The following is a 25738-nucleotide window of genomic DNA, read 5'->3' as shown; positions in this document are numbered from 1 at the left end:
TTCTAAAAACAAGCCTAATTCTTAGTCACTATTTAATGAATATAATGATAAATGCCACGTGACAGTCTAAAAGCTCTAACTTAAACAATACAAATAATTTTTCACTTGGGATCAACTATATGAATTATAAGATCAAGCCAATCCATTTCTCAACAGGTGACTTAAATAGAGTATGTAAGCTATAGTAGTTTATAAAATGTATTCAAGATAGATTTTATTTGGTCTTCTCAAGTAGTCAGACAACATTCTATTTGGAATAACATGAAACTGGATTATGTGTACGCATAGATACTCTGAATTCTGTGATTCATTAAAGAGTTAAAAGGAATATTTAAGCCCTCTAATAGGAACAAACTAATCTGGTATTTTAACTTTACAAAAAGTTTAACTATTTAAGACATAAAGAAATAAAATGAAAATATAAACAAAATATACCAAAATTTAACTAAGCAGAGAACATTTTGTAAACTGTTAGAGAACTGAAATTATCAATGAATCAATTAAGAATTTTTTGCATGCCCATTTATTCAACATGATTGGGTAACTGTATCATATATATGCACCATACAGGAATATCAAGTTTTTAAAAAACACAACACTGAGTATTTAAAAAGGTATTGTGGCCTTAATTAAATCCTTGATTCAGAAGGCACTTCAGTAACTTCAGTGCTTCAAAGTCATTAACATCATCACTGTACAGTAATGAAGAAAAAAATTGTACCATGTGTAAACAATTTCCAGTATTCTGCAAGAAAACCTTATTTTAGGCATTTTCTTTTTACTTCCTATACAATTAAAATAAAATGAGCATTAGTATGATTTTTACAAATATTGTTTATTTTAATGAAGCTGGTACAGACAATGTCCATTTAAAACCCATATCCCAGGCCAAAAAGTACAAATAAAATCAAAAAGAGCAGTGTTCTATTGTATACACTTCTGCATGAATAATTTTATTAATTGCTAATGAAAATTAGAACTTTTCTGGGATCTTCTGACAAGATTTTTTAAAAATCTTAAAATGCCTTCTCTTCAGTGAAGCCATCTTTGGAGTTAGTCATTACTCTCACCTTATCTGTCATCTTGACTCCAACTTGGATATTCCTCTTCTTTTGGTCCAGACCCTCAAATTTGAAAAGTAGCTTCATGTTAAGGAAAGGTCATTTTTCCACAGTTCAGTTCTCTGAAAAACTTCCATCTCCCACTGAAAGTCACAGTCCAGGAGTGAAGCAATCACATGCTAGAACTTCAGGGCCAATTGGAAAGTCATTATGAACACCTGCATTGGTCGATCTTATTTATCACAAGCCTGAAAATGCACAGTCTTGAAAACAGTGGCCTCTCTGTGCACACATGTAATTTTTAAAAAGGAGTGGGCAATATGAAGGGGACTGAGGCTTGATCACCAAAAATCAGCACAATGAAAACAAACGATAATGAATAATGAGCACTAGAATTCAAATTACCAGATGTTTTAAAGAGATGGGGTGCCAGTTTTCAATTCCGTTTTGAACACCACATTACAAAAGAACTATTTTTAAAAATAAAAAAGGATTGAAGGAAAAGAAAAAAATTAAAAGAGTATCTAAACTGTTGAATGACCCCCCGTTTGTTCCTGATAAACTTCAATCACATCTTCTTCCTCCATTCCCAGCTGTAACAGAAAAAAAAAATGTCAGTAGTAGAATATAAAAACACTATTTTAAAATTGACTGCAATTGTGGCCACCAATTTAAAGTGCAAAAAGATACAAGATCCACAGTTACACTCCTTTAAGATTAAGAATCCTATCTCCTTCAATTTAAAGAACATAGAGGTATGTCTTTTTTCCTGATTCTATGTCTATCCAGTTATTCATCTTGCTTTCCTGAGTCAATTTCACTTCCCAGTTTATTCACTACATAAAACTGAAATGCTTTTGACAAGTATATTAAAACAAAACATGTATTTAATAGTTTAAATATAGTTTGATGACATATTTTATAAAAAGCATTTTACTTTTAGATGTAATTACTTGATAGAATCTCATTTCTTTCAAAAAACTTGATTTCACTTTAAAATATATGTGGTTTTAGTCAGAAAAATACTGCCCAAGGGTTCATTTGTCTTCTTCAATTCCTTCTAACATATAACTATCATTTTCTTTGACAGTGACCACTCTCAAAGCAGAAAACTTATCTATACATCTATTCTTATTCAATAGCTCTAGTTTTATAAGCTAGACTTTTCAGTCCATCCCTTCTTTAATTCTTACAGAAAAAAAAAAGAGGTCTTCTAAAATGCCTTTTACAGAATATTAAGTATGAGCAATTATCTTTTTATTTTTTGATGTGCTTTATATGCACTGAAATATTCTGGAATTTTTTTCACTATTCTATTAATGATTGCCGCTGAGAAATGAAAATACAGAGCTACTCAGGGTACATTATTTTCCATTTTATTTGCTTTGCTAGTTTGAATTTTTATTACTTTTAACTATCAGAAAAGAAAAGACAGTATGTAAGGGGACATGGTATCACACAGAAATCAGGTGTTACCCTCAGTGAGAACAAGACTGAATCTGTTGATTCTGGTATGCAGCCAGGGTAGAGAAGCATTGTAATAGGCAGACTAAAAACAAAAACTGGCATTGTTTCCACTGAAAACTACAATGGATCACAAAAACAAATGGAAAATAAAATTTTAAAGGGAAGTCTAAGATCAGTAATCTCTTCCAATGAGAAAAGTTTTGTATTTTATAGATGACATTTTGGGGCAGAATTATAAATATGAGAATTAAGATATGCTAAAAAAAAATCTAAAAATAGGCCGGGCGCGGTGGCTCACGCCTGTAATCCTAGCACTCTGGGAGGCCGACGCGGGTAGATCGCTCAAGGTCAGGAGTTCAAGACCAGCCTGAGCAAGAGCGAGACCCCGTCTCTACTAAAAATAGAAAGAAATTATACGGACACCTAAAAATATATATAGAAAAATTAGCCGGGCATAGTGGCACATGCCTGTAGTCCCAGCTACTCGGGAGGCTGAGGCAGTAGGATCGCTTAAGCCGAGGAGTCTGAGGTTGCTGTGAGCTAAGCTGACGCCACGGCACTCACTCTAGCCTGGGCAACAAAGTGAGACTCTGTCTCAACAACAAAAAAAAAAAAAATCTAAAAATAACAGAATTATGTGGATTTAGGATTTTAAAGTGATCAGATCAGCTCTAGTGTTAAGCTATCCTGACTGTGGCACATATATGAATATTAAAATACTATTAAAGATGCTTTTAAAACTTAATTTTAATTACACATACGGCTTGATAAATGCTGCAAGAAATAAAATTCCAAATGTTATAAGGAAGCTTCAAATCAGGAAGATAGCATGTGTCCTCAAGCTATAGAGAATGTGAAGCAACAAGCTCCAACAAGTACATCAGTAGAGACAAGTGAACAAATAGCACAAGGAGGTCACTCTCTAAATGCCTACTCTCCCCCATTGCCCCAACATTTCTCTGAAAAGATAATCTCTTAATTATAGTGAGGAAAAGTGTCAGTAAAACATGTTAAGTATCTACTGGGTGCCAGAGATTATGCTAAGTTAGGACAAGGAAAGTACAAGATGAGTTTGGAACATTTTATTATGTCAGAAAGTAAGTGCTCAAGAAAGCGGGGGATGCTAAATCTAGGGAAAACTTTTGATGAGAAAGAGGTTATTTACAATAGTTCCAAAGTATGTCCCACAGATTACTTAATTATAACAGGAAAAATAGTAACTACACAGTAGGAAAAAAGACAACACTTAAACTAAGTGATCAAAATTAACACACCAATAAGGAACTTCAGGTGCTCCAGATATTACAACCTAAGAAAGACATCCATTTATGTAGTATTCCAGCCAAAAATACATAACCTGAATTTAGTAATGAGGAAATAGACAAGCCCAAAATGAGGGACTTTTTAGAAAATAATTGGTCTGTATTCTTTAAAAATGTCAACGTCATGAAAGACAAAGGCTGAGGAACTATTCCAAATTAAAAGTAAATAGACAGCACAATAATGTATGTGATACTGAACTGGATCCTGTGATGGAGAAAATTTGTTATTAATGACATAATTGGGACAAATGACAAAATTAGGTTGTAGATTAAAAGTATTCTAATGGTATTAAATTTCCTGAAATTGATTAAAAGTACTACAGTTATATATAAAAAAATACTGTCTTAGGAAATACACACAAAATATTAAGCAGTAAATGGTTATGATGTACACTACCCACTTCCCAAATGGTTTGGGGATGGGTGAGAGGGAAAAAATATATACATACATACATGCATACATACACACACATAGAGAGAGAATAATCAAGTAAAGGTAGCAAAATATTAAAAAATAGGTGAATCTAGCTGGAGGAAAGTATATGGGAATTTTCTGTACTATTCTCACAGACTTTCTGTAAGATAAAAATGATTTCAAAATAAAAACTTTTAAAAATATGGAGAATTGTCAAAAACAACACAGATGCCAATTTAAAGTGGCCCCTACATGGCCAATATCTAAAGAAGGAAAGGATATCCATACAGTTACAAAGCATCACCCCAAAGATAACTTATTAATTACAAGGGAACATTATAACCTTGTAGTGGATAAATCTGGCCGTTACCACCTTAACTAAGTGACCAAAGTTAACATTAACTATAATGGGACAGACAGACATCATGTACCTCCAGATGTGATACACTCAGATATATACAGCTTCAATCCATGCTACCCCACCAAAAAGACAAAACTTAATCTAATCAAGAGGAAACAGGCAAACCCAAATTGAAGGACTTTCTAAAAAAAAAAAAAAAAAAAAAAAAAAAAAACAAAACCAGCCTGTACTCTTTAAAAACCATCAGTGTGATAAAAAGACTGAGGAACTGTTACAGATTAAAGCAGGTTAAGGAGGCATGACAACTCATTAGAATGCATATCCTGGATGGGTAAGGCAAAAAAATGGCTATAAAGGATCTTATTAGGACAAATGGCAAAATCTATTTTAATTGCATATTCAATAATAATACTGTATCAATGTTAAATCGCCTAAATTTAATCATTGAACTATGGCTCTTAGGAGATAGCACACTAAAATATTCAGGGGTAAAAGGTCATGAGTATCTGCAACTTAATCTCAAATAGTTTAGCAATAAATGATAATACGTGTATATAGTGATGAAACAACTGGTACACAATCTTAATTGGTCAATCTAGGAAACAGGTATACAGGAGAATACTGTACTATTCTCACAACTCAGTAAGTTTGAAATGTTTTTAAAATAAAAAATAACCATGCTTTTGTTCTATCAAAAATATCAGAAATGTCATTTTGTATATAGAGGGAAGAATCTATGTATAGCGCGCGCACACACACACACACACACACACACCACCCCCTACCTTACTTTGAGATACCAGGGTGGGGGGATATATAAGCAAAGAAAATAGTCCATACAACAAAACAATTAAATGAAGACACAGAAGCATTTTTTTTAAAAGTATAAAACAAGATGACAGAACCAAATATTATTATATTAATATACACTAAGCTTCTGTATTAACATTCTCAAAATGGGTCATAAATCAAAATTGAACCAATAAAGTCCCTATCATCATGAAAGTGTACCAAAAAGCTGCTGAATTTAGGGACATTTGTCCACCTTCAAAAAAGATGTAGCAGGTGCTTTATGACAATTTCAGTACTCAATTCCCAGTTTCTACCTCCCTTTATATTGGTACTTTTAAAGGTAATATATGGGAAGTTCAACCCAAAACATTATTTTTTCTGACAAATGATATACCACTTAAATCAGAAAATATTGAAGAAAAAGAGAGTTTAATATGAGTGAACAAAATAGTTCAAAGGAGAATTTAAAATTTTTCTTGGCGCAGGAAAAAATTATACTCACTTCTTTTGGAGTATGATTATCAGCAATTCTCTGACCTTCAAAGAGAAACCTGAGTGAATTCATTGGAACTCCCTAAAAAGATAAAAAATATATATATATTATACATATATATATGTATACACATACACACACACACACACACACACACCAACACACGTATACAAATCTTACAAGATATAACAGGAACTAGGAACTTGAATGCACAAAAAGCAAGCATGAAAGGCTTTAAAGGCCTAGAACATAAAACTAGATAGCTAATTCTGTCATAAACATCATAATAATATATTGGGTACCAACTATTTGCTAGGCCTTTACTATACCAAGTACTTTACACACATAATCATAAATGTTTAGCACAACACTGGAAGGTAGGTATCACCTTATCTTCATTTTACAGCTAAGGAATCTAAACAGCTAGCCAAGAATTTAAGCCCAAACCTAATTCTAAGCCTGTGCACTCTTGACTGCTATTCGATTCATTTCCCCCCTAAATCTGTGGGCTAGCATAAAAGTTAAAACCATAAATTGAACGAGCACTCTCACTGGCTTCCAACTACACAAGCAAATTAGTTTTTAACAGATTATAAAATTTGGTAAAGCACAAAAGCCAGCCAGATAAGCAGGGATGGGATAGATAGCACCATAAATATTATAGAACATACTAGTATATATTTCTCTAATCACTATTCAACAATGACAGCTAAAAGGAAACAGATGGGTTGGGCACAGTGGCTCACACCTATAATCCCAGCACTTTGGGAGGCATTGCTTGAGACTAGGAATTTGAAACCACCCTGGGCAACATAGTTTTTTTTTTTTCCCATCTGTACAAAAAACTTAAAAATTAGCCAGGTGTGGTGGCTGAGGTGGGAGGACTGCTTGAGCCCAAGAGTTTGAGGTTATGGTAAGCTATGATTGTACCACTGCACTCCTGCCTGGGCGACACAGAGAGATCTTGTCTCTAAAAAAAAGGCGGTGGGAGGGTTGCAGGTGATGACTCATTTAAAGGGGAATAACTTCAGTTAAGTACAAATCAAGAATCATTTACTATGGCCGGGCGCGGTGGCTCACGCCTGTAATCCTAGCACTCTGGGAGGCCGAGGTGGGCGGATCGTTTGAGCTCAGGAGTTCGAGACCAGCCTGAGCAAGAGCGAGACCCCACCTCTACTAAAAATAGAAAGAAATTATATGGACAGCTAAAAATATATATAGAAAAAATTAGCCGGGCATGGTGGCGCATGCCTGTAGTCCCAGCTACTCGGGAGGCTGAGACAGGAGGATCGCTTGAGCTCAGGAGTTTGAGGTTGCTGTGAGCTAGGCTCTAGCCTGGGCAACAGAGTGAGACTCTGTCTCAAAAAAAAAAAAAAAAAAAAAAAAAAAAAGAATCATTTACTAAACCAAAATGTATAGTAAGGCTTCACTTAATATAAATAGGTTCGTAGAAACTGCAACTTTAAGCAAAACAACGTATACTGAAACCATTTTTTTCCTCACCAATGCTATAACAAAATGATGTTATTCAAGGACCTGATGTACACTGTTTTGCTTAAAGTTGCAATTTCCAAGAATCTATTGACATTGAGGGCTTACTGTATTATGAAGTTTTGCTCAGTATCTAATATATTAACACTTTCACTGTGGGTAAACTCTGTCCCAAAAGCAGCCAAAGAAATTGAAACTATTTTTCAATATGTACTATACTATATAAGTACATGCAAACTTACCCTTCATTTGATTTAAATTCTTTCCAAGATTGTATTAAATAATAAAATAAACATAACTGACAAAAGGCAGGATATTCTTTGGTTTACAGGATTTTTTTAAAAAAAGATATTATCTTGTACTGGGATCAAAAAAAGTTTCTATAGAAACCAATCAATAAAATAAAACTGGTAAAATGATCCAATAAATATTTAGTTTATATACTTTTCAATCTTTTATAAGTATTGCATAGTTCAGATAAATTAAGTTTCCTGTTCTTTGTATACCATTAAATCTTCAGGAAAAAAATTATCAAGCCTCTGTGAACTAAGTATTAAAAAAGTTCTTCTAAAGACTGTAAAGTGTACTATGAAACATAAAAAAGAAACTTGGAAATGATTCTAAACTGATGCCATATTTTAATTATTTCCAAAAACCCAACACCTTCAATCACAGGTTAAAGTTTAGTTTTCACTTTAGCTTTGGTTTTTTTGTTTGTTTGTTTGTTTTTGAGACAGAGTCTCACTCTGTTGCCCAGGCTAGAGTGCCATGGCATCAGCCTAGCTCACAGCAGCCTCAAACTCCTGGGCTTAAGCAATCCTCCTGTCTCAGCCTCCCAATTAACTGGGACTACAGGCATGCGCCACCATGCCTGGCTAATTTTTTCTATATATGTTTTTAGTTGTCCAGCTAACTTCTTTCTATTTTTAGTAGAGATGGGGTCTTGCTCTTGCTCAGGCTGGTCTCAAACTCCTGAGCTCGAACGATCCACCCACCTCTGCCTCCCAAGTGCTAGGATTACAGGCGCAAGCCACCACGCCTGGCCTGGATAATTTCTTTCCATTTTTAGTAGAGACGGGGTCTCGCTCTTGCTCAGGCTAGTCTCAAACTCCTGACCTTGAGCGATCCTCCTGCCTCAGCCTCCCAGAGTGCTAGGATTCCAGGCGTGAGCCACCACACCCGGCCAGTAAAATCTCATTAATTGGGGTTCAACTACTTCACATACGTAAGAATTTTGATGAATGCTAAAATTGAGACGAAATTCACCAGGGGAAAGGAACATTTACTGAATACTCATTATGTACACTATGCTATAGGTACTTAAGATACATTGTCATTTAATCCCCACAACTCTGAAGAAAAGTCATATAGTCTTTTCATCCTATTGATCAAGGAATTGATTATTGAGGAAAATTAATTAATTTTAAATATTAATTCCAATTACATAAATTACATTAAATAATTAAATATTAATTTATATTAAATATAAATTTTAAATATTAATTCCAATTACATTTATTTTAAAAATCTATTTTATTGGCTGGGCTCGGTGGCTCCCACCTGGAAACCTAGCACTCCGGGAGGCCAAGACAGGAGGATCATTTGAGCTCAGGAGTTCAAGAGCAGCCTGAGCAAGAGAGCAAGACCCCGTCTCTACAAAAAATAGAAAACTTAGCCGGGCATGGTGGCACACACCTGTAGTCCCAGCTACCTGGGAGGCTGAAGCAGGAGGATTGCTTGAGCCCAGGAGTTTGAGGTTGCAGTGACCTATAACGATGCCACTGCATTCTAACCAGGGTGACAGAGTAAGACTCTATCTCAAAAAAAAAAAATTCTATTTTATTAATAATGATAGTAACGGGTAACATTTATTCAGCATTTTTAGGTACCACATTAAGAACTTTATGTAGGCTATCTCATTTCATCTTCATGAGGTGGCCCTATAAAATTCTCATTTTACTAATGGAGAAACAGGGCACATAAAGGTTAAATAACTTGCCCAAAGTCATACAGCCAGACAGTGATAGAACCCAAATTTGAACCACGTGGGTTAATGGAATTATCTATTGATCTAATAATCTAGCTTATGAAGGCCAGAATCTGTGAGGATTTGGTATTTATAAATTAACCGGACTTATATATGAATTTTTTTAAAAAGAAAATTTTTTGATGTTGAAAATATGAAATGCAAATAGCAGCAATGTGTAGTACTATGTATAAAAATAATATACTAACATTAGTACTTAAATTTAATACATGGCTAAACACCCATGGTTAGAAATACAGGAAAATTTCAGTGATCACCAAAAATTACTTGCCTTTGTTGTTATATACACTGGTAAGCCATTGAGATAGAAAAATTCATTTGAGCTGTCTTTTCAACTCTGAGTTTCTTTTCAAACTAGTTCCACATCTTATCAATACAAACTTTGAAAGGGGCCACAAGACAAAAAAGGCAATTAAACATGGTATAAGAAGTGATGAAATGAGAGTATGTTTGTTGAGTTGCTAATGGTGAAAGTAGTAAGACAGGATTTTTCTTTTGACAATCTTCCATAAAAGAAAAATTAATGACAAAGCATTGTATGTAATACCATAACATACAAACCTGTCTTTGACAGTATGATTCTTTGAGTTTCTTGAGATGTGTTGTCATTTTCACTTTGAAGTGAATCTCACTGCTATCCTAAGGAGATAAAAGAAAAAAAATTATCCCTCTTTGTATAAACTATTTGCTTTGCTTAAACCAAATTATTTCATTACATATATGGTACAAATAGAAATATAAACCTTGTCACCTATATTTTTCCACCAAAATATTCTTTTTAGCATTCCTGATAGGTTTTATTAAAACACACTAATCATCCTCAAATGCTTTAAACTCATTGCAAAAGAAATGTAATAAACAAAGAATATCTGTCTTACATGTTAAAATGATCAGTATAAGTATGTATGTCAAAGAATGCATTCCTTCATTACTGCATGGCCACTGTGTTGTCAAAATAAAAGATGATTCCATTTATATGACATGTTCAGAATAGATAAATCCACAGAGATAGAAAGTAGAAGAGCGGTTATGGGTTCTGGATGTCTTTTTGGTGTGATGAAAATGTCCTAGAATTAGATAGTGGTGATGACTGCACAGCTTTGTGAATACTAAAGCCACTAAATTATACACTTTAAAATGGTAAATTTTGTAGAATGTGAATTATATCTTAATAAAAAAATTTAAATAAGATAATCACAGAAAAATGGGAAAAGCATATGAACATGCAATTAATAGAGGAATATAAATATAGCAGACAAAAAATTATACCTTGATAATCAGGTAAATGCAAAATAAACAAAAATGTTTTACCTATCATATTGGAACAAAATTTAAAGACTGTTAATATCCCATGTTTGGGAGAATTGGGAGAAATGGTACTCTCACACACTTGGATGGTGAGAGTCCACCATTCCACCAATTGTCTTTTATCCTTAAACACACCCATGTAACTATGAAGATTCATTCCTCCAACAGTTTTCAGCTAATCTTAATTAACACCTCAGAAAGAATCAATAATACACAGACAACAGTCCAAGGAAATGAGGGGCCAGGAAAGGAAACAAGATCAGGAAAAGGGCTGACAGGCCCTTACTGAAGGTTGGCCTTAGCTTAACAATTACCAGTAGTAGTCACTGTATTTTCCCCTGAAGCATGCTAACCAAGAAAAAGTTTCTATTTGGAGAAATTAAGGTGATATAAAACTGCCTAGCAGAGTACTTAAGAAAATAGGATCAACCTCTTCTACTTCCAACAGATGCATATAGTAAGCAAAAATGTCATTTTAAAATAATTTACCTTACTTAAATCATAATTTTTCCTGTGAGAAATTATTCACACATTGTAAGAGAGTCAAAGGAGAAAAACAATGAAACTCACCTGTCCAATGACTTTGAGTTTAATGTATTCTCCTTCCTTCTTATCCCCCAAGTCCTCGGTTGAAGGTTTTGCCTCCTGAAAGAAAAGTAAGTTTCAAGAAAAAAGTTCCTCCCGAGTATCCACTACCTTCATGCAGGGTACAAAATCTGCACCTGAGAATACAAAGAGCATTTATATTCTCTGCCAGTCAATTAAGCAAAAAAAGTCCTAAGTCAATTACTGTCCCAAATACCTGTACACTAGAAATCAATAAAAGAGTCTTTTTTATTATAATATCCCACTGTAATGGTCTAAAACTTTACCATGCATGACAATCACCTGAAGGACTTGTTAAACAAACTGCTGGGCCCTAGCCCCAGTTTTTTATTCAGGAGGTCTAGAGTGGGACTAAGAATTTGTCTCCAACAAGTTACCAGGGGATGATCATGGTGCTTGGCTAGAGAAACAACTAGGAAACCACTGCCCTGCAGTCAATTCTTATCAGCCAGAAGGAGTTCATTCTCTATGAATTCTTAGCCAAATATTCTGAATCCAAGATTATTTTCTCACAGCCCATCACAAGGCGTTTATTCCAACCACAAAACTGCACTAAGAAATGTAAATTAATCATATTTGCATAAGCAAAGGCTACTTAGGAAAAAAATCACATAGGAGAGTATTGGCCTAATGTACTCTGGAGTTAAATCAGTTTTATGTTATCTATTATTTTAGACTGTCTGAAGCATTAAATCTAAGTTCAGAAGATAAGACTTGGCTGAAAAAAAAAATAACAGAATTGGACTGGAATTAGGAAAAAAACCACAAACAGGGTAAGCAGGAAAAGGAAAGAGGAGACAAAAATAGGAAGATAAAATACTTGGGAGGCTAGAGGCAGGAGGATGGTTTGAGCCCAGGAGTTCAAGGCAACATAGCAAGACCTTACCTTTGGGGGAAAAAAAAACAGGAAGACAAGAAAAGAGAGATATTGAAAAGAAAATGAAGTTATTATTATAGAATAAATTAGTTGAAACAACTTCACCAAGAAGTATCTCAATAATAAGCAAACCATTATTAGAAAAGGGGATACACCTTGGAAAATTTCACCAGTACTGTGATAAAAATAGCTTTTCCTCCCATGTGCCACACCTTAGTTTGGCCACCAATTTATCCACTTACTTAAATATATAGTTTTATTATTTTTTGCTCATAATAATTTCAAACACTTAATCCATACTTGAAAAGACTATAACTAACCACATTGTATTTTATAATACAATAAGTAAAATAACAAAGCCATTACCTGTATATCTCATGCTAGAAACTTAGAACTGCTACATTTTCTAAGTTCAAAAATTAACAGAACAGGCCGGGCGCAGTGGCTCACGCCTGTAATCCTAGCACTCTGGGAGGCCAAGGCAGGCAGATCGTTTGAGCTCTGGAGTTCGAGACCCCGTCTCTACTGAAAAATAGAAAGAAATTAGCTGGACAACTAAAAATATATAGAAAAAATTAGCTGGGCATGGTGGCACATGCCTGTAGTCCCAGCTACTTGGGAGGCTGAGGCAGAAGGATTGCTTGAGCCCAGGAGTTTGAGCTTGCTGTGAACTAGGCTGACACCATGGCACTCTAGCCTGGGCAACAGAGTGAGACTCTGTCTCAAAAAAAAAAAAAAAAAAATACAGGCTAGGGTCTAGGGAAATGCTTAGATAACAGAATTGACTTCACTAGAATGAATCCTTGCCTGTTTTTCATCCTGCAGTGCTTTCAACATTTGCTGACTACTGAATATTATGGCAGCAGGTAAAATTAACCTTCTTTAGTAAGACAGTATTTCACCTGAAAACTAGAAGACTGTCTTCAAATATAGTCTCACCACATTTCTATGAATTTATATTTATAGTAAACAGCTGCTTCTTCTTTAAGTATCTAGAAGGCAATGACAGCTTATTCCATGCAGTGAAGTAAGATAAAAAGCAACCAATCCCTGAATCCTCTGTAACTGAAAGGAGAGGGGTAAGAAGCTCTAAGTTAGCACAAAGGACAGCCCACCACCCCTACCCTCCACCCCCGCCCCCAGCAATATATCAGCACAACAGGAGTAATTTTGTTCCTGTGTTTTCTAGATAGGGTAACTACAGAGGCCACTCAGGACAAAAGAATTCTTCCCCATCCTCCTATCCATCATCCACAGCGCTCTGGAACTCTCCTTCTACAGAGAAGCCCAGCTTCTCTGATCCTATAACTACTCAGATCAAAAAGCATAAATATTAATAGCTTACCATTTAAGGCCTAGAACCAAACTCTACAGCATGGCATTCAGTTCTTCCATGACCAAGCTCAGTTCTCCTTTTTCTCTCACCAATTTGCAAACTCAAGGATGCTGTTAAACTGGACTATTTGCTGTTCCTCAAATATGTCCATCATTATCTGGAATATATATTAATATATATCCTGTCTCCACCTCTCTTGAAGTCATCTCAAGGATATCTATCTCACAGATCAACTGAAGTCCAGTAGTGTATTAATAAAACACTCTTCTAGGAACCACAGCACTCTCCTAACTTTCCAAATGAGATTAACAACTTCCTTTAATGCTCCTATTTACTCGTATCTTTTATGGCATTTATTTTCAACTTAAAAATACCCTCCCCCCTTGACCTTACTTCTCTAGTAGTTGTCCTCACCTTTTCTTTGAAGTCAAAGTTCTTACAAGAGTACCCAGCACTTGCTATCCTCACTTTCACTCTCAACCTACTGTAATCTGGTTTATGCCCCACCATTCCACCTTGACATTGTCCTCACCAATGGTTACCAGTTGGACTCCTTATTGCTAAAACCAATGGACACTTTCAATCTCATCTTTAACTCTCTAAAACAACAGACACTGATGAGTTCTATTATACCTTGAAAACTCTCTACCTTTGGCTTCCAACATTTCATTCTCTCTTCATCTCTGCCATTTCCTTAAATGCTGGTCTTCCTTTGAATTCCATGTCTTCAATCCTCTACTTTTTTGTTTCCCTGGGTGACTCATGATTCCAACTACTTCTCAGATACTAATGACTCAATCATACCCTCCAACCTGACAACTATACTGAGTTTCACATTTATCCAAGTGTGTGAATATCTCCATTTGGATGACCCTTCGGTACCTCAATGTGAAAGTGTCCAAAACCAAATGCCTTATCTCTACCTTCTCTGTAAGTGTTAACTCCTTTCTAAAAACCAAAATCAAAACAAATTACAATTCCTCCTGGATTCCTAATAACAATAAATGGTTACCATACACTCAGCTGCCAACAAGAGAAACTTGGGGGTCATCTTTGGCTCCTCTTCCTCTCTTAAACTTCATACTTAATCATTCATCATTCTGACAATTCTATTTCTTACTGGCTCTCAAGCCCATCACATTTTTTCCATTCCACCGCCTTAGATCAGGCACTCATGGTTGCCCACTAACATTACTGCAATAGTGTAACTGACACCCCCAGTCTTGCTCCCTTCATTTCTCCAAACTGCCACCAGAGCCATCTCTCTTTTAAAATGCAATCCGATCTGCTCATAATCTTCAGGGTTAAATTCAAACTCAGCTGACATATAGTGGTCCTTCATTTGCTGGTCCCTGCCTAGAAATTCAACCTTATTCTCCTACCTCTATTAGCAAATATCCTATGCTCCAGCCATAATGAACTATCTATTATACAATTCCTTGAACATGGCACCCTCTACCCTTATCTCAACTATCTCCGCACATGCTGATCCCCTCTGCTTGGAATGCCCTTTCCCACCCGACTCCCCTTTCAAGACCACTCAGACATTAATTCCTACAATAAGATTTCCCTGATCACTCTCTTCAATGTTCCCATACTGCTAACTTATCCACTATAACCACTTGTTTGCATATCTGTCTCTCCTACCAGATTTGAGTTCCTTATTGACGTGGCTTACTCTACTATCCTTTATATTTCTGGTTAAGCACAGAGCCTGACACTTTGAGGAGAATCAATATATTTGTTAAATAAATTAATGCTTGTTGAATTAATAAGTTGACAGCACTATTTTCTGTATCATACCACAAAATCTTATTCATGCTTCATACTTCTGTATGAACTATTTCAAAGATCTTTTCAGTTTTTTTATATTGACAGCTGAGAATAAGAGATAATTTAGTTCAATTTCATAAGAATGTGTGAACACTTGGATTTGAAATTTCCAAAAATAAGCTTCCACTTTCCGTAGACACTCCATTTTGGTGATCTCTTCCCGAGTCTGAACCCCTATAGTAATGATCGTCTGTACCACTTGCTTAATAGCCTCATGCTTGCTTAATGCAGTCATCATGTTTTTCATGTGCTCTTTTTTTTTCTTTGACAAACTAGCCTGGAAAACAAGATGATCCTGGACAAAAAAGGCCAAAGTTTGTCTCCAGTGATCTCACTGTCTTTTGTATGCTATCTTTCCTTCTCTCCCCTGTAAAAAAAAAAAAAAAAAGCAGCCAATAGAAAATGGTATGGCACACTGGTTACAAAACAGTGAAAGCATTCAGCTCTGGGTCTGGGACACTAGGTCATCAAAGAAAAGAGAATCCCGGAGAAGGCTGGTTGATCTAGCTGGAAAGGGTACACAGCCCTGGAGCAGAAGAAACTAATGATAGAAAGAAAAGTAAGTTTATGTACAAGATCAAATAGAGAACTGAAAATCTCTAAACTTTCAGGTCTGGATCATCCAGAGACTGAATGCGGATAAATAAAGTGGTAAAGGACTTTACCAGGCACCATGCACTATCAACTCCATTTTCCAAGTTACAGATTAGACAACTTGGAAATAGATGGCTGAATCTAGAAAAGGAATTATACTGGAAAATATATTGGAAATATAACAGTCCTCATTTTCAAATGTATAAAATTCATGAGAAGGGTTTTACTGTGCCATTTCAAAGTCAAAATAACAAGACCTTTGCTAAGAAGCACTCTGGCAATCAGTATGTTGACAATTCAGTCACATGGACAGAGTATCATCACACTTAACTACCCCCAATGTATTACTTGTTCAAGCTGTACAAAGATTGTTCATTCTTACTGAAAAAGGAATGATTCTGGGGAAACCCAAAAACAAAAAAAAATTCACTTACTCTTATCTGATGATATTTAAAATCTGTTCTTTTTTAAGATGTGATAATAGCATCAGCATGTTAAAATAAAATGTCCTTCTCTTTTAAAGATACATACTAAAGTATTTATAGATGAAATGATACAATGTCTGGGATTTGGCTTCAAAATAACATCAGGGAATGGAGTGGGGTGCTATAGATAAAATAAGCCAAGAGATGAGTTAAGTGGGGTTCATTATGTATACAGTACATTTAAATTTTCTATAATAAAAAAGTCATTAAAATACATTCAAAGTTTAAAAAAATTCTGTATATATCAATTTATTTCATTTTTATTTCCTAATAAAGAAAGCTCAACATGGGTTAATTAGGGTAATTCTAAGATATACCCTTATTAAAAGGTAAAAACCCAGAATTACAATAAAGTCATTTCCCTCATACTGAAACGGATTTATCACAATTCTTTTTTTTTTTTTTTCTTTTGAGACAGACTCTCACTCTGTTGCCTGGGCTAAAGTGCAGTGGCCTCATCCTAGCTCACTGCAGACTCGAGCTCCTGGGCTCAAGCAATCCTCCTACATCAGCCTCTTGAGCAGCTGGGACTATAGGTGCGTAGCTAATTTTTTCTATTTTTTTGGTAGAGATAGGGTCGGTCTTGCTCTAGCTCAGGCTGGTCTCAAATTCCTGGCCTCAACCAATCCTACTGCCACAGCCTCCCAGAGTACTAGGCTTACAGGTATGAGCCCCTGCACCTGGCCCACAATTCTAAAAACACAAAAATACATGTACATTTTCATCTGCCTATGTTCAAACCTAACCAGATAGTACTAGAGATCTGGAATAGATCTGGAATACAATTGACCAGATTTAACTCCATAACTTGAAGGTTTAAGTCAAAGCTGTCAACATACTGGGCCTTCTGAATATTTATATTCAGCCCTAAATGGTGGTTAAACACTATATATGCACAGACTGCTTTTCAGGAACTAAAAATTATAATTGAACATTTTACTGGTTGTGTAAACCGTACTTTTTGAGCCTAGACTATGGACCTATGCTAAGCCTGGAACAAACTGGCTTGATTACATCCAAAATTATCAGCAAACAGATCTGGAGGAATGGCAGACATAGTTAATTACTTATCCAATATCTATTTTCCCCTCTTCCATACAAAGGGAAGCCTTAGTTTGCTCAGCTAAAAAAGTATTTCCCAGCTTCTTTTATGGCCATAAGACACAGTGCTGGCCAATGAGATATAAGGTGACATACTATTCCCTTTGCTTCTCCCTTTTCTCCTGCCTGGAACACAAAGTAGCCTTTTTGTGCCCACAAGGAGACAAGGCTGAGAGTAAAAGACTGCCATTAAGGATGCAGAAGAAAGGAATATGAAGGCACTGTGGAGCTAGCTGCCTAACCAGCCCTGAGCTACTATTTAATACTTGTTTCATGAGAAAAATTAACAGCATGCTGCTTTAACCTACAACATCAGATTTTCTGTTATTCAGTCCAAAAAGCAATCCTCACTGACACAGAAAGTGCTATAAATAGGTATTAGTTTGGCACATGTTAAAAACGGGCCCTAGAAAACGACCTCAATGTACATCAAAAACAGAATGGGGCCAAGTGCGGTGATGCACGCCTATAATCCTAGCACTTTGGAAGGCCAAGGTGGGAGGATCGCTTGAGCGCAGAAATGTGAGACCAACCTAAACAAGACCCCATTTCTACAAAAAAAATAGAAAAATTAGTAGGGCATGGTGGCACATGCCTCTAGTCCCAGCTACTCAGGAGGCTGAGGCAGGAGGATCACTTGAGCCCAAGAGTTTGAGGTTACAGTGAGCTACGATGATGCCACTGCACTCGAGCCCTGGCTATTGAACAAGATCCTGTCTCAAAAAACAAAAAGCAGGCCAGGCGCGGTAGCTCCCGCCTGTAATCCTAGCACTCTGGGAGGCTGAGGTGGGCGGATCGTTTGAGCTCAGGAGTTCGAGACCAGCCTGAGCAAGAGCGAGACCCCACCTCTACTAAAAATAGAAAGAAATTATATGGACAGCTAAAAATATATATAGAAAAAATTAGCCGGGCATGGTGGCACATGCCTGTAGTCCCAGCGACTCGGGAGGCTGAGACAGGAGGATCGCTTGAGCTCAGGAGTTTGAGGTTGCTGTGAGCTAGGCTGACGCCATGGCACTCACTCTAGCCTGCGCAACAGAGTGAGACTCTGTCTCAAAAAAAAAACAAAAAGCAGAATGGTTAAGTAAATCACAGTACAGTCACAAAATGGAACGCAATACAGACAGCAATGAGATTTAATAATATACCTGTACACAATAATGGACAAATCTCTAAACAGTGCTGAGCACAAGAAGCCAGCCAGAAAAGTACATATTGTATGATTACACTTATAAAATGTTATATTGTATAAAAACAGACAAAACTAATCTATGTGTTAAAAGTCAGGACAGTGGCTCTTGATCTGGGTGCTGGTTGCATGGCTGTGTTTGTGAAAATTCAGCAAGCTTTATTCTCATGTACACTTTTTTGTAGGTATATTAACCTTCAGTAAAACCTTTAAAAATAACTGGCCCTAGACATTGAGAATAGTGAGACCAGCAAACAGGACTCCACCCTTCCTTCCTTCAGGTCTTTTCCTTCAGATCCTCTTTAGCTCAGAGAATGCAAAAAGAATAGCCAAAAATATAACAAATATAACATATGTTTAAATAAAACATAGTTATGTTGCAGGAAGTATCCAGATTTTAAACTGTAAAATTAAAGTGCTCAATAATAGTATCTGTGTGAACTTCCCCCCCATGACTTTTTAAAGAAATAGAATAATTTCAGAAAATTCCAAAATTGAAGGCTGAAGATGTCCTAATAAAAAATTATCTGTAACAATCCCAATGTCCCAAAAGAAGTAAATGATTCGATCTTGGAGATAAAATTACCAGGTCTATTGCTAATAGAAGTAAAGATCAAGAAAAGTTATGCAAAAACATCGTAAGAGAAAGACTATTCCATGGCAACCAACCCATCCTCAATAACAAAACCTCAAGAGAAGGAGGAAGATACATGCTGCTTCATGTTTTTGAGGCAACGTTCCAATTCTAAGGCCTAGAATGGTGCTGAGAACATACTGACATTCAATAAATATTTGTTGAATGGATGAATGGGACCACTCATTCCTTCAAAAAAAACTTGTACTAAGTATCCAGTCACTGTGCTGGGCATTATAGGAAAAAAGGATGAATAAAGCCTGATTCTTGACTCTCAAAAGCAACAGTCTAATGGATAAAGACACATAATGTAAATAATTGTAACACTACATATAAAAGTTCTAACAGAGATACCTAATAGCCATGGGGCAAAAGTGTGTCATAATGTATTTGAAAACTGCTTTATAGTTTTAAAATCTGAACTACTCAACTTTAATGAGTACTCTAACCATAACATTTCATATTTGGTTTTCAAAATACTATTAAATATTGTTTAGGTAACGCTTTCTTTGAAGCATTTTATTATAATCTGTATGTTTGCAACTAGTAGCACCTCATGTCTATCAGAGAGAAGACAATACATATCCTCTCTTAGGGCATGGAATGCTTAAGGTACATATCACTAACTACAGGCTCAATTAATAGCTACAGTTTAATATCCCTTGTCTATGATATAAATAGTAGTATACATAATTATAAATTTTAATACACAACCAGTTCATCATATTCTTCTGCTACCTCAAGCTAACAGTTACTAAAATCAGTAAACATCAACAACAGAGAGCTATAAAGAACACTGCAGGGAATAATGCTATTATGGCAGAAAAAAACAATTAATGTAGATTAAAGATAACTGAAAATTCTTTTGTTACGCCTCCCATTGAGAAATGAAGTCTAAATAAATGCTCTCTTTTGAATCTGGGCTGGCCTTATGCTTTGGTTGACCAAGAGAATAGAGAAGTGACTCCCAAAGCTAAGTCCTAGGAGTCTTCCTATTTCCCGGCAGGTTCTCATTGAACACTTATTCTCTCTGTGTGAGCCTTGAGCCGTAAGTCTGAATACCCTGGGGTCTCCAAGCTGAGAACACATGACGAGACCACTCAAGAGAGGCACTGAGACTACATGAAGAGCCCAGCCCCATCCCACCCTACCTCCAGTTGTTCCAGATTCCAGCCATTTGAGTCCTCTCAGTTTAGGGCCCACATACCAAGGAGCAGAGATGAGTTCAACCCACAGAGCCCCACCTAAATTGCAGATTTATGAGCAAATAAAAGGCTGTTGTTTTAAGCTACCAAATTTCGAGGGAGTTTATTAGGCAGAAACAGACAATCAGAATTACACAATGCTTCCAAATCCTTGACTAAAGATAAAGCAAAATCACTCAATCAATCTCTCTTTTTCGATGGAGGTGGAGAGAGTGAATCTTGTTATGACAGATTCAGTTAGGGAAGAGCAAATCAGTCATTCAATTGTTACAATTAACAGACCTGAACTGAAGAGCTGAGGTCCAAGCTGCCTTTGATGACTTGAGTATAGAAAATAAACACTATAAACCCAAATATAAGAAAGGAAGAAGAGAAAATATTTGTACAAATTACCTTTCCCCTTTGGTATTAAGCTTCTGGTTCTATATGAGTGCTTTGTTTTGCTGCAAGGTGAGATTAGGCTAAAGCAGAATACCCAATCAGATTTCTATTATGGGTTAAAGCAGGCTCCTTAAGCTTTGTGAGGGGTTATGTACCCTTAATGAGAGCTATGGGTCCTTACTCTCTAAAAAAAATAATAATTTTACATATATATATACATACGCACATACACATGAATATAAAACACGCAAAACAATTTCAGTGGATTCTGAGCCCTTAGCTTAGGAACCTGTTTTAGACAATTATTTAATAACAGTCCACAATCCACTAAATAATCCTAGAGTTCTTAAAATTATAAAAAAGTGTTTCACTCAAATTCCAAAAATAATCATTTTTCATTAATCAATGGAGAACTCAGCAATTGAAGTCTTAATGTGAATTTAATGTCTGCCCTTTTTTTTGGAGACAAGGTCTCGCTAAGTTGCCAGGGCTAGAGTGCAACGGTGTCATAGCTAACTCCAAAGTCAAATTCCTGGGCTCAAGTGATCCTTCTGCTTCAGCCTCCAGAGCAGCTGAGATTACAGGCATGCACCACCACACCAGCTAATTTTTCTTTTATTTTTTGTTGAGAGCGACTCTCACTATGTTGCTCAGGCTCGTCTTGAATTCCTGGGCTCAAGCGATCCTCGGGCCTTGGCTTGCCAGAGTACTAGGATTACAGGTGTGAGCCACTGCACTGGCCATGTTCACCTGTTTTAACCTGAAGTTATTTCTCAATTTTATTATCTTAGACAATAACCTTCTGAGAGGTATTTCAGAAAATACATCATTCTAAAAGAACTTGGTTAAAATTAAGGTTGTCTTTTGGGGACAGTGGTTCAGTCTCATGCTGATATTACACAGTAGCGATGTGGGATTCCGTACTCTCACAAACCTCTTAAGGCTAAGCATTCAGCTTCCTATCTGTTTAAATCTTTAGCACCCAACACTGAACTTGTACTGGGTCCTAATTATTATTAATAATAATGATGTTGGTCAATTAGCCTTGAGCAACAGTTCTCAAACTTTTTAGTCTCAGGACTCTTACACTTTTAAAAATTATTTATAACCTCATAAAGCTTTTGTTAGGTTGGTTATATATATTGATGTTTACAGTATTAAACATTGAAACTGAGAAATGTTTTAAATATTTATTAGTTCATTTTAAAGTACCAATAAACCCATTACATGCCAATACATATTTTTATTAAAATATTTTTCAAAACAAAAGTAATGAGAAAAGTGGCACTGTTTTACATTTTTTGCAAATCTCTTTAATGTCTGGCATAATAAAAACAGCTGGATTTTCACATCTGCTTACACATTTCAATTTGTTGTGATATCACAGGTCATATTAGTTTCTAGAAAAATCCACTGAACACTCATGAAAGAATTGAGAGAGAAAAGATAATCTCCTAGTATGAACATGAAAATAGTTTGCCCTTATGGACCCCCTGAAAAAAATCTGTTTGTGTCCTAGATCTTTATTCTTTCATGTATCTCTTAAATGACCTAACTTCAAACTGGGGCAATAAATTCCACAATTTATAATTCTTTCTGCTATATTGCTCTTTCATCATACTACATAGTAAATTTCAAAATGCTTCCTAGACATTTCTGAGCATCAAAACAAAAGGCTGATGAAAGTATTTATATCTATCCTTTCCTCCCTAGTAACCACCTAAACAACTATCTAGTTATAATGCCATTCCCATACCAATTTTGGAATTAATCTAGATTATTAATAAGTAGATCCATCTAAAACTAATGTAGACTATGGTTAAACTTTAAAAATATAAGTGTACATTTTGTACAATAGCACAAATCTACGAAAACCTCACCTGCTCTCACCAACTGTACAAAACTAGGTTAAATGCCAAGGGAATAAGTGTGTTAAATTTAAAACTTCAAGTACATCGTGGAATTGAATGAAAAATAGTTTTCTGAATAACTATCACTAAACAGAAGGGCCAAAAATATTTTTAAAAGTAAAAATCATCTGAACAAACAAAAGGAAGACCAAACAAAAACTTTATGAATTAAAAACTAGCTAGAAACGTGGTTAACTATAACAGAATGAGAAAGAAAAACTTAGGAAAATCGATCACTCTTGATTGAGTGCAAATCCCAAGTAAATTCCTGATACTCACACTGCGATGAAGCACTTTGCCGTAACAGGCAGCTTTCTGCAAATGTTTCTGCAACTGCTCTACATAAAAATTTTCCTATCAGTCTCCTCAAAAGTATCAGTCATCTTCAGGTTAATGCCCAGATGAAATGATTTTTGTTGCTCTAGCAGTTTTGTTCTACTTTGTTTCTTGCTTATTCTGAGTGCTCTCTTACAACTGGAGAGTTGATGAACCAATCCCGAGTAAGAAATGGGAAAGTACACAAAAGAGGCGACAGCTCTGCACCCCCATACGGAAAAAAGACACTGAGAGCGGCGGCAGCCCTACCCTAGCTGCAATCTGAACCGAACGCAGTACTTTCTATATTTCCAACATCGGACAATGTCTCTCTCATCGCACCCCCGCCCTCCCCTACGAAGAAGCAAAAAGTGGAGTCCAGCCGCTTTTCAGGGCGACGGAGCCTCCCAGTCAGGCATTCTCTCCCGTTACATAACTGGGGCCTAAGGCCCTGCTTCTGCCATCAGTCCTCTGGAGGAAGACGGACGGGTTCTCCAGGGACTCTTTCAGGGAGGTGGAAATGGGGCTCCGCACCTGGTCGACCCGGGAGAAAGAAGGGGGGACGACATGAGGGAGGCCGCGGCCAGAGGCACTGGGGCACAGGGGGTGATGAGCAAGACCGCAGAGGGGTGAGGCGGCTCCCGGAGCCCCGCGCCAGGCCCGGGAGTCTCCGACCCCAGTCCGCTTCCCTCCCTCGCCTGCCCAGTCCCCACCGGCCGCCCCCTCCCCCATTCCGCGCTCCCCTCCCCCGCGCCTCCATCCCCGGCCCCAGCCGAGCGGCTGGCAGATCTGCGGGGCAAAGCCCCGGCCGCCGCCGTCAGATGGCTCCCAGCCCGCTACCTGGTCAGACATGGCGACGGTGGCTTCGCCCGGGGGTCTCCGCACAGCAGCGGCCTCGGGTAGGCAGAACCTCGCTCCGGGGTTTACAAATCCGTCTCTCTTCCCCACAGCACAACACCACGGCTGCAGGGACTTCCGCTACGCCTCACGTCACTTCCGCTACGCGCAGGGAGGAGGGATGGAGCAGTAAAGAGAGATGAGGCGGGAAAACACGTGAGGGAGCGGCCCAGAAGCGGAAGGGCTCTAGAGCCTGCTTGACCCCCTGGTGTGGTCGCGCAAGGTACAGGTCTCGTCCGCTCCTCCAAAGACCAGGCCCTGTGCTTCAGTCCTGAGCCCATGCCCTAGAGAGAGAGGACCGGGGCGCCTGTCTCAAGGTTTGGAGCCATACTGACAGCCTAGACTCCTCCCTCTCCGACACCTTGCAGGTTTCTGACTACTGAGCCAAGATACTTCTTTTGTGTATTCCCAGCCTTGCTTGTCAACCCTCTCTAAACATGTTGATTTGCATCACAGTGCTTCTAACACCTAGAGCTAACAGTTTCGCTTAACCAGCGGCCCCTGCCAAACACATGACCTTTATTAAAAACAACAGAGAAACAACCCCGATGGACACTATCTTGATGGCTACTGATGAAAAAGACCGCTGCTGAAAGTTCTGGATTCAGGGTTGGGGGAGAAGAGGAGCTAATTCCAACCCTTGAATTGGCTGCTTTGAGTTTTTGAGAATGACCCAAGGTTTCTTCTTTGAAATACAACGACCCTAGTAGCACAAGCATTTAGGATAAGGATATAAACAAATGGATTAGAATTGAGAATCCAGAAATAAATCAATAAACCCTAATGTTTACGTCAACAAAAAGGCCAAGACAACTCAATGGTGAAAGAACAGTCTTTCCAACAACTGGTACTAGGACTACTGGGCATCCATCCACGTGTAAAAAAGTAACTTTGGATTCCTACCTGACAACGTCTACAAAATTAACTTAAAATGGATCAAAAGTAAAGCCAAAAAACCCTTAAGAGGAAACACAGACAAAAATCTTCATGACTTGGATTAGATGATGGCTTCTTAAAGTACAGGCAAAGCACATGATACCAAAAGTACAGGCAACCAAAGAAAAACTGCTAAATTGGACTTCATCAAAATTTAAATGTTTGCCTTTAGTGTTGAAAAGATGACCTAAACAATGGGAGAAAATATTTGCAAATAAGGGGTGCTGCAAAAATATATATATGTATTTGCAAATAGTATATCTGATAAGGGCCTAATATTCAGAATATATAAAGGACTCTTATAACTCAACAGTAAAAAGACAAACAACCCAATTTTAAAATAGGCAAAGGACTTGAATAAACATTCTTCCAAAGAAAATATACAAATGGACGTGAAAAGACGCTCAACATCATTAACCACCAGAGAAATGCAAGTTAAAACCACAAGGACATGCCACATTACACCCACTAGAAGAGCTATGATCAAAAGGACAGATAATAACAAGTGTTGACAAAGATATGGAGGAATTAAAACCCTTATGCACTGCTAGTGGAACATAAAATACTCTGGGCTGGGCTTGGTGGTGCACTCCTACACCCAGCTACTCGGGTGTCTGAGGTGGGAGGATGCTTTAGGCCAGGAGTTCTAGGCTACAGTGTGCTATGATCATGCCTGTGAGTA

At 37.1% G+C, this 25738-nt stretch overlaps 1 protein-coding gene across 6 annotated transcripts; it reads right to left on the bottom strand.

Moving 5' to 3' along the window:
* Positions 1-496: 496 nt before the first annotated feature.
* SUMO1 (small ubiquitin like modifier 1) lies at positions 497-24221 on the bottom strand. 6 transcript variants are annotated; one of them, XR_011233659.1, is made up of 6 exons: positions 24064-24221; positions 11328-11402; positions 10011-10088; positions 5921-5992; positions 1467-1654; positions 497-1240 (listed from the first exon to the last, which is right to left on the bottom strand). XR_011233659.1 is itself a non-coding variant. In XM_069468621.1 (6 exons), exons 1-5 carry the CDS (start codon positions 24073-24075, stop codon positions 1586-1588), a joined length of 306 nt encoding a protein of 101 aa, XP_069324722.1. In that variant the 5' UTR covers positions 24076-24221; the 3' UTR covers positions 497-1138. The 6 variants fall into 6 exon arrangements, 5 of the variants coding, with proteins under 5 accessions (XP_069324722.1, XP_069324728.1, XP_069324734.1 ...); XM_069468621.1 differs by having other exon boundaries at positions 497-1138; positions 1586-1654; XM_069468627.1 differs by having other exon boundaries at positions 497-1654; positions 11328-11399.
* Positions 24222-25738: the final 1517 nt, after the last annotated feature.

This window comes from Eulemur rufifrons, chromosome 1, assembly GCF_041146395.1.
Source record: "Eulemur rufifrons isolate Redbay chromosome 1, OSU_ERuf_1, whole genome shotgun sequence".
NCBI classification, from domain to species: domain Eukaryota; kingdom Metazoa; phylum Chordata; class Mammalia; order Primates; family Lemuridae; genus Eulemur; species Eulemur rufifrons.
Note: the sequence above shows the minus strand (reverse complement) of the source record. Positions and strands in the feature narration are given on the sequence as shown.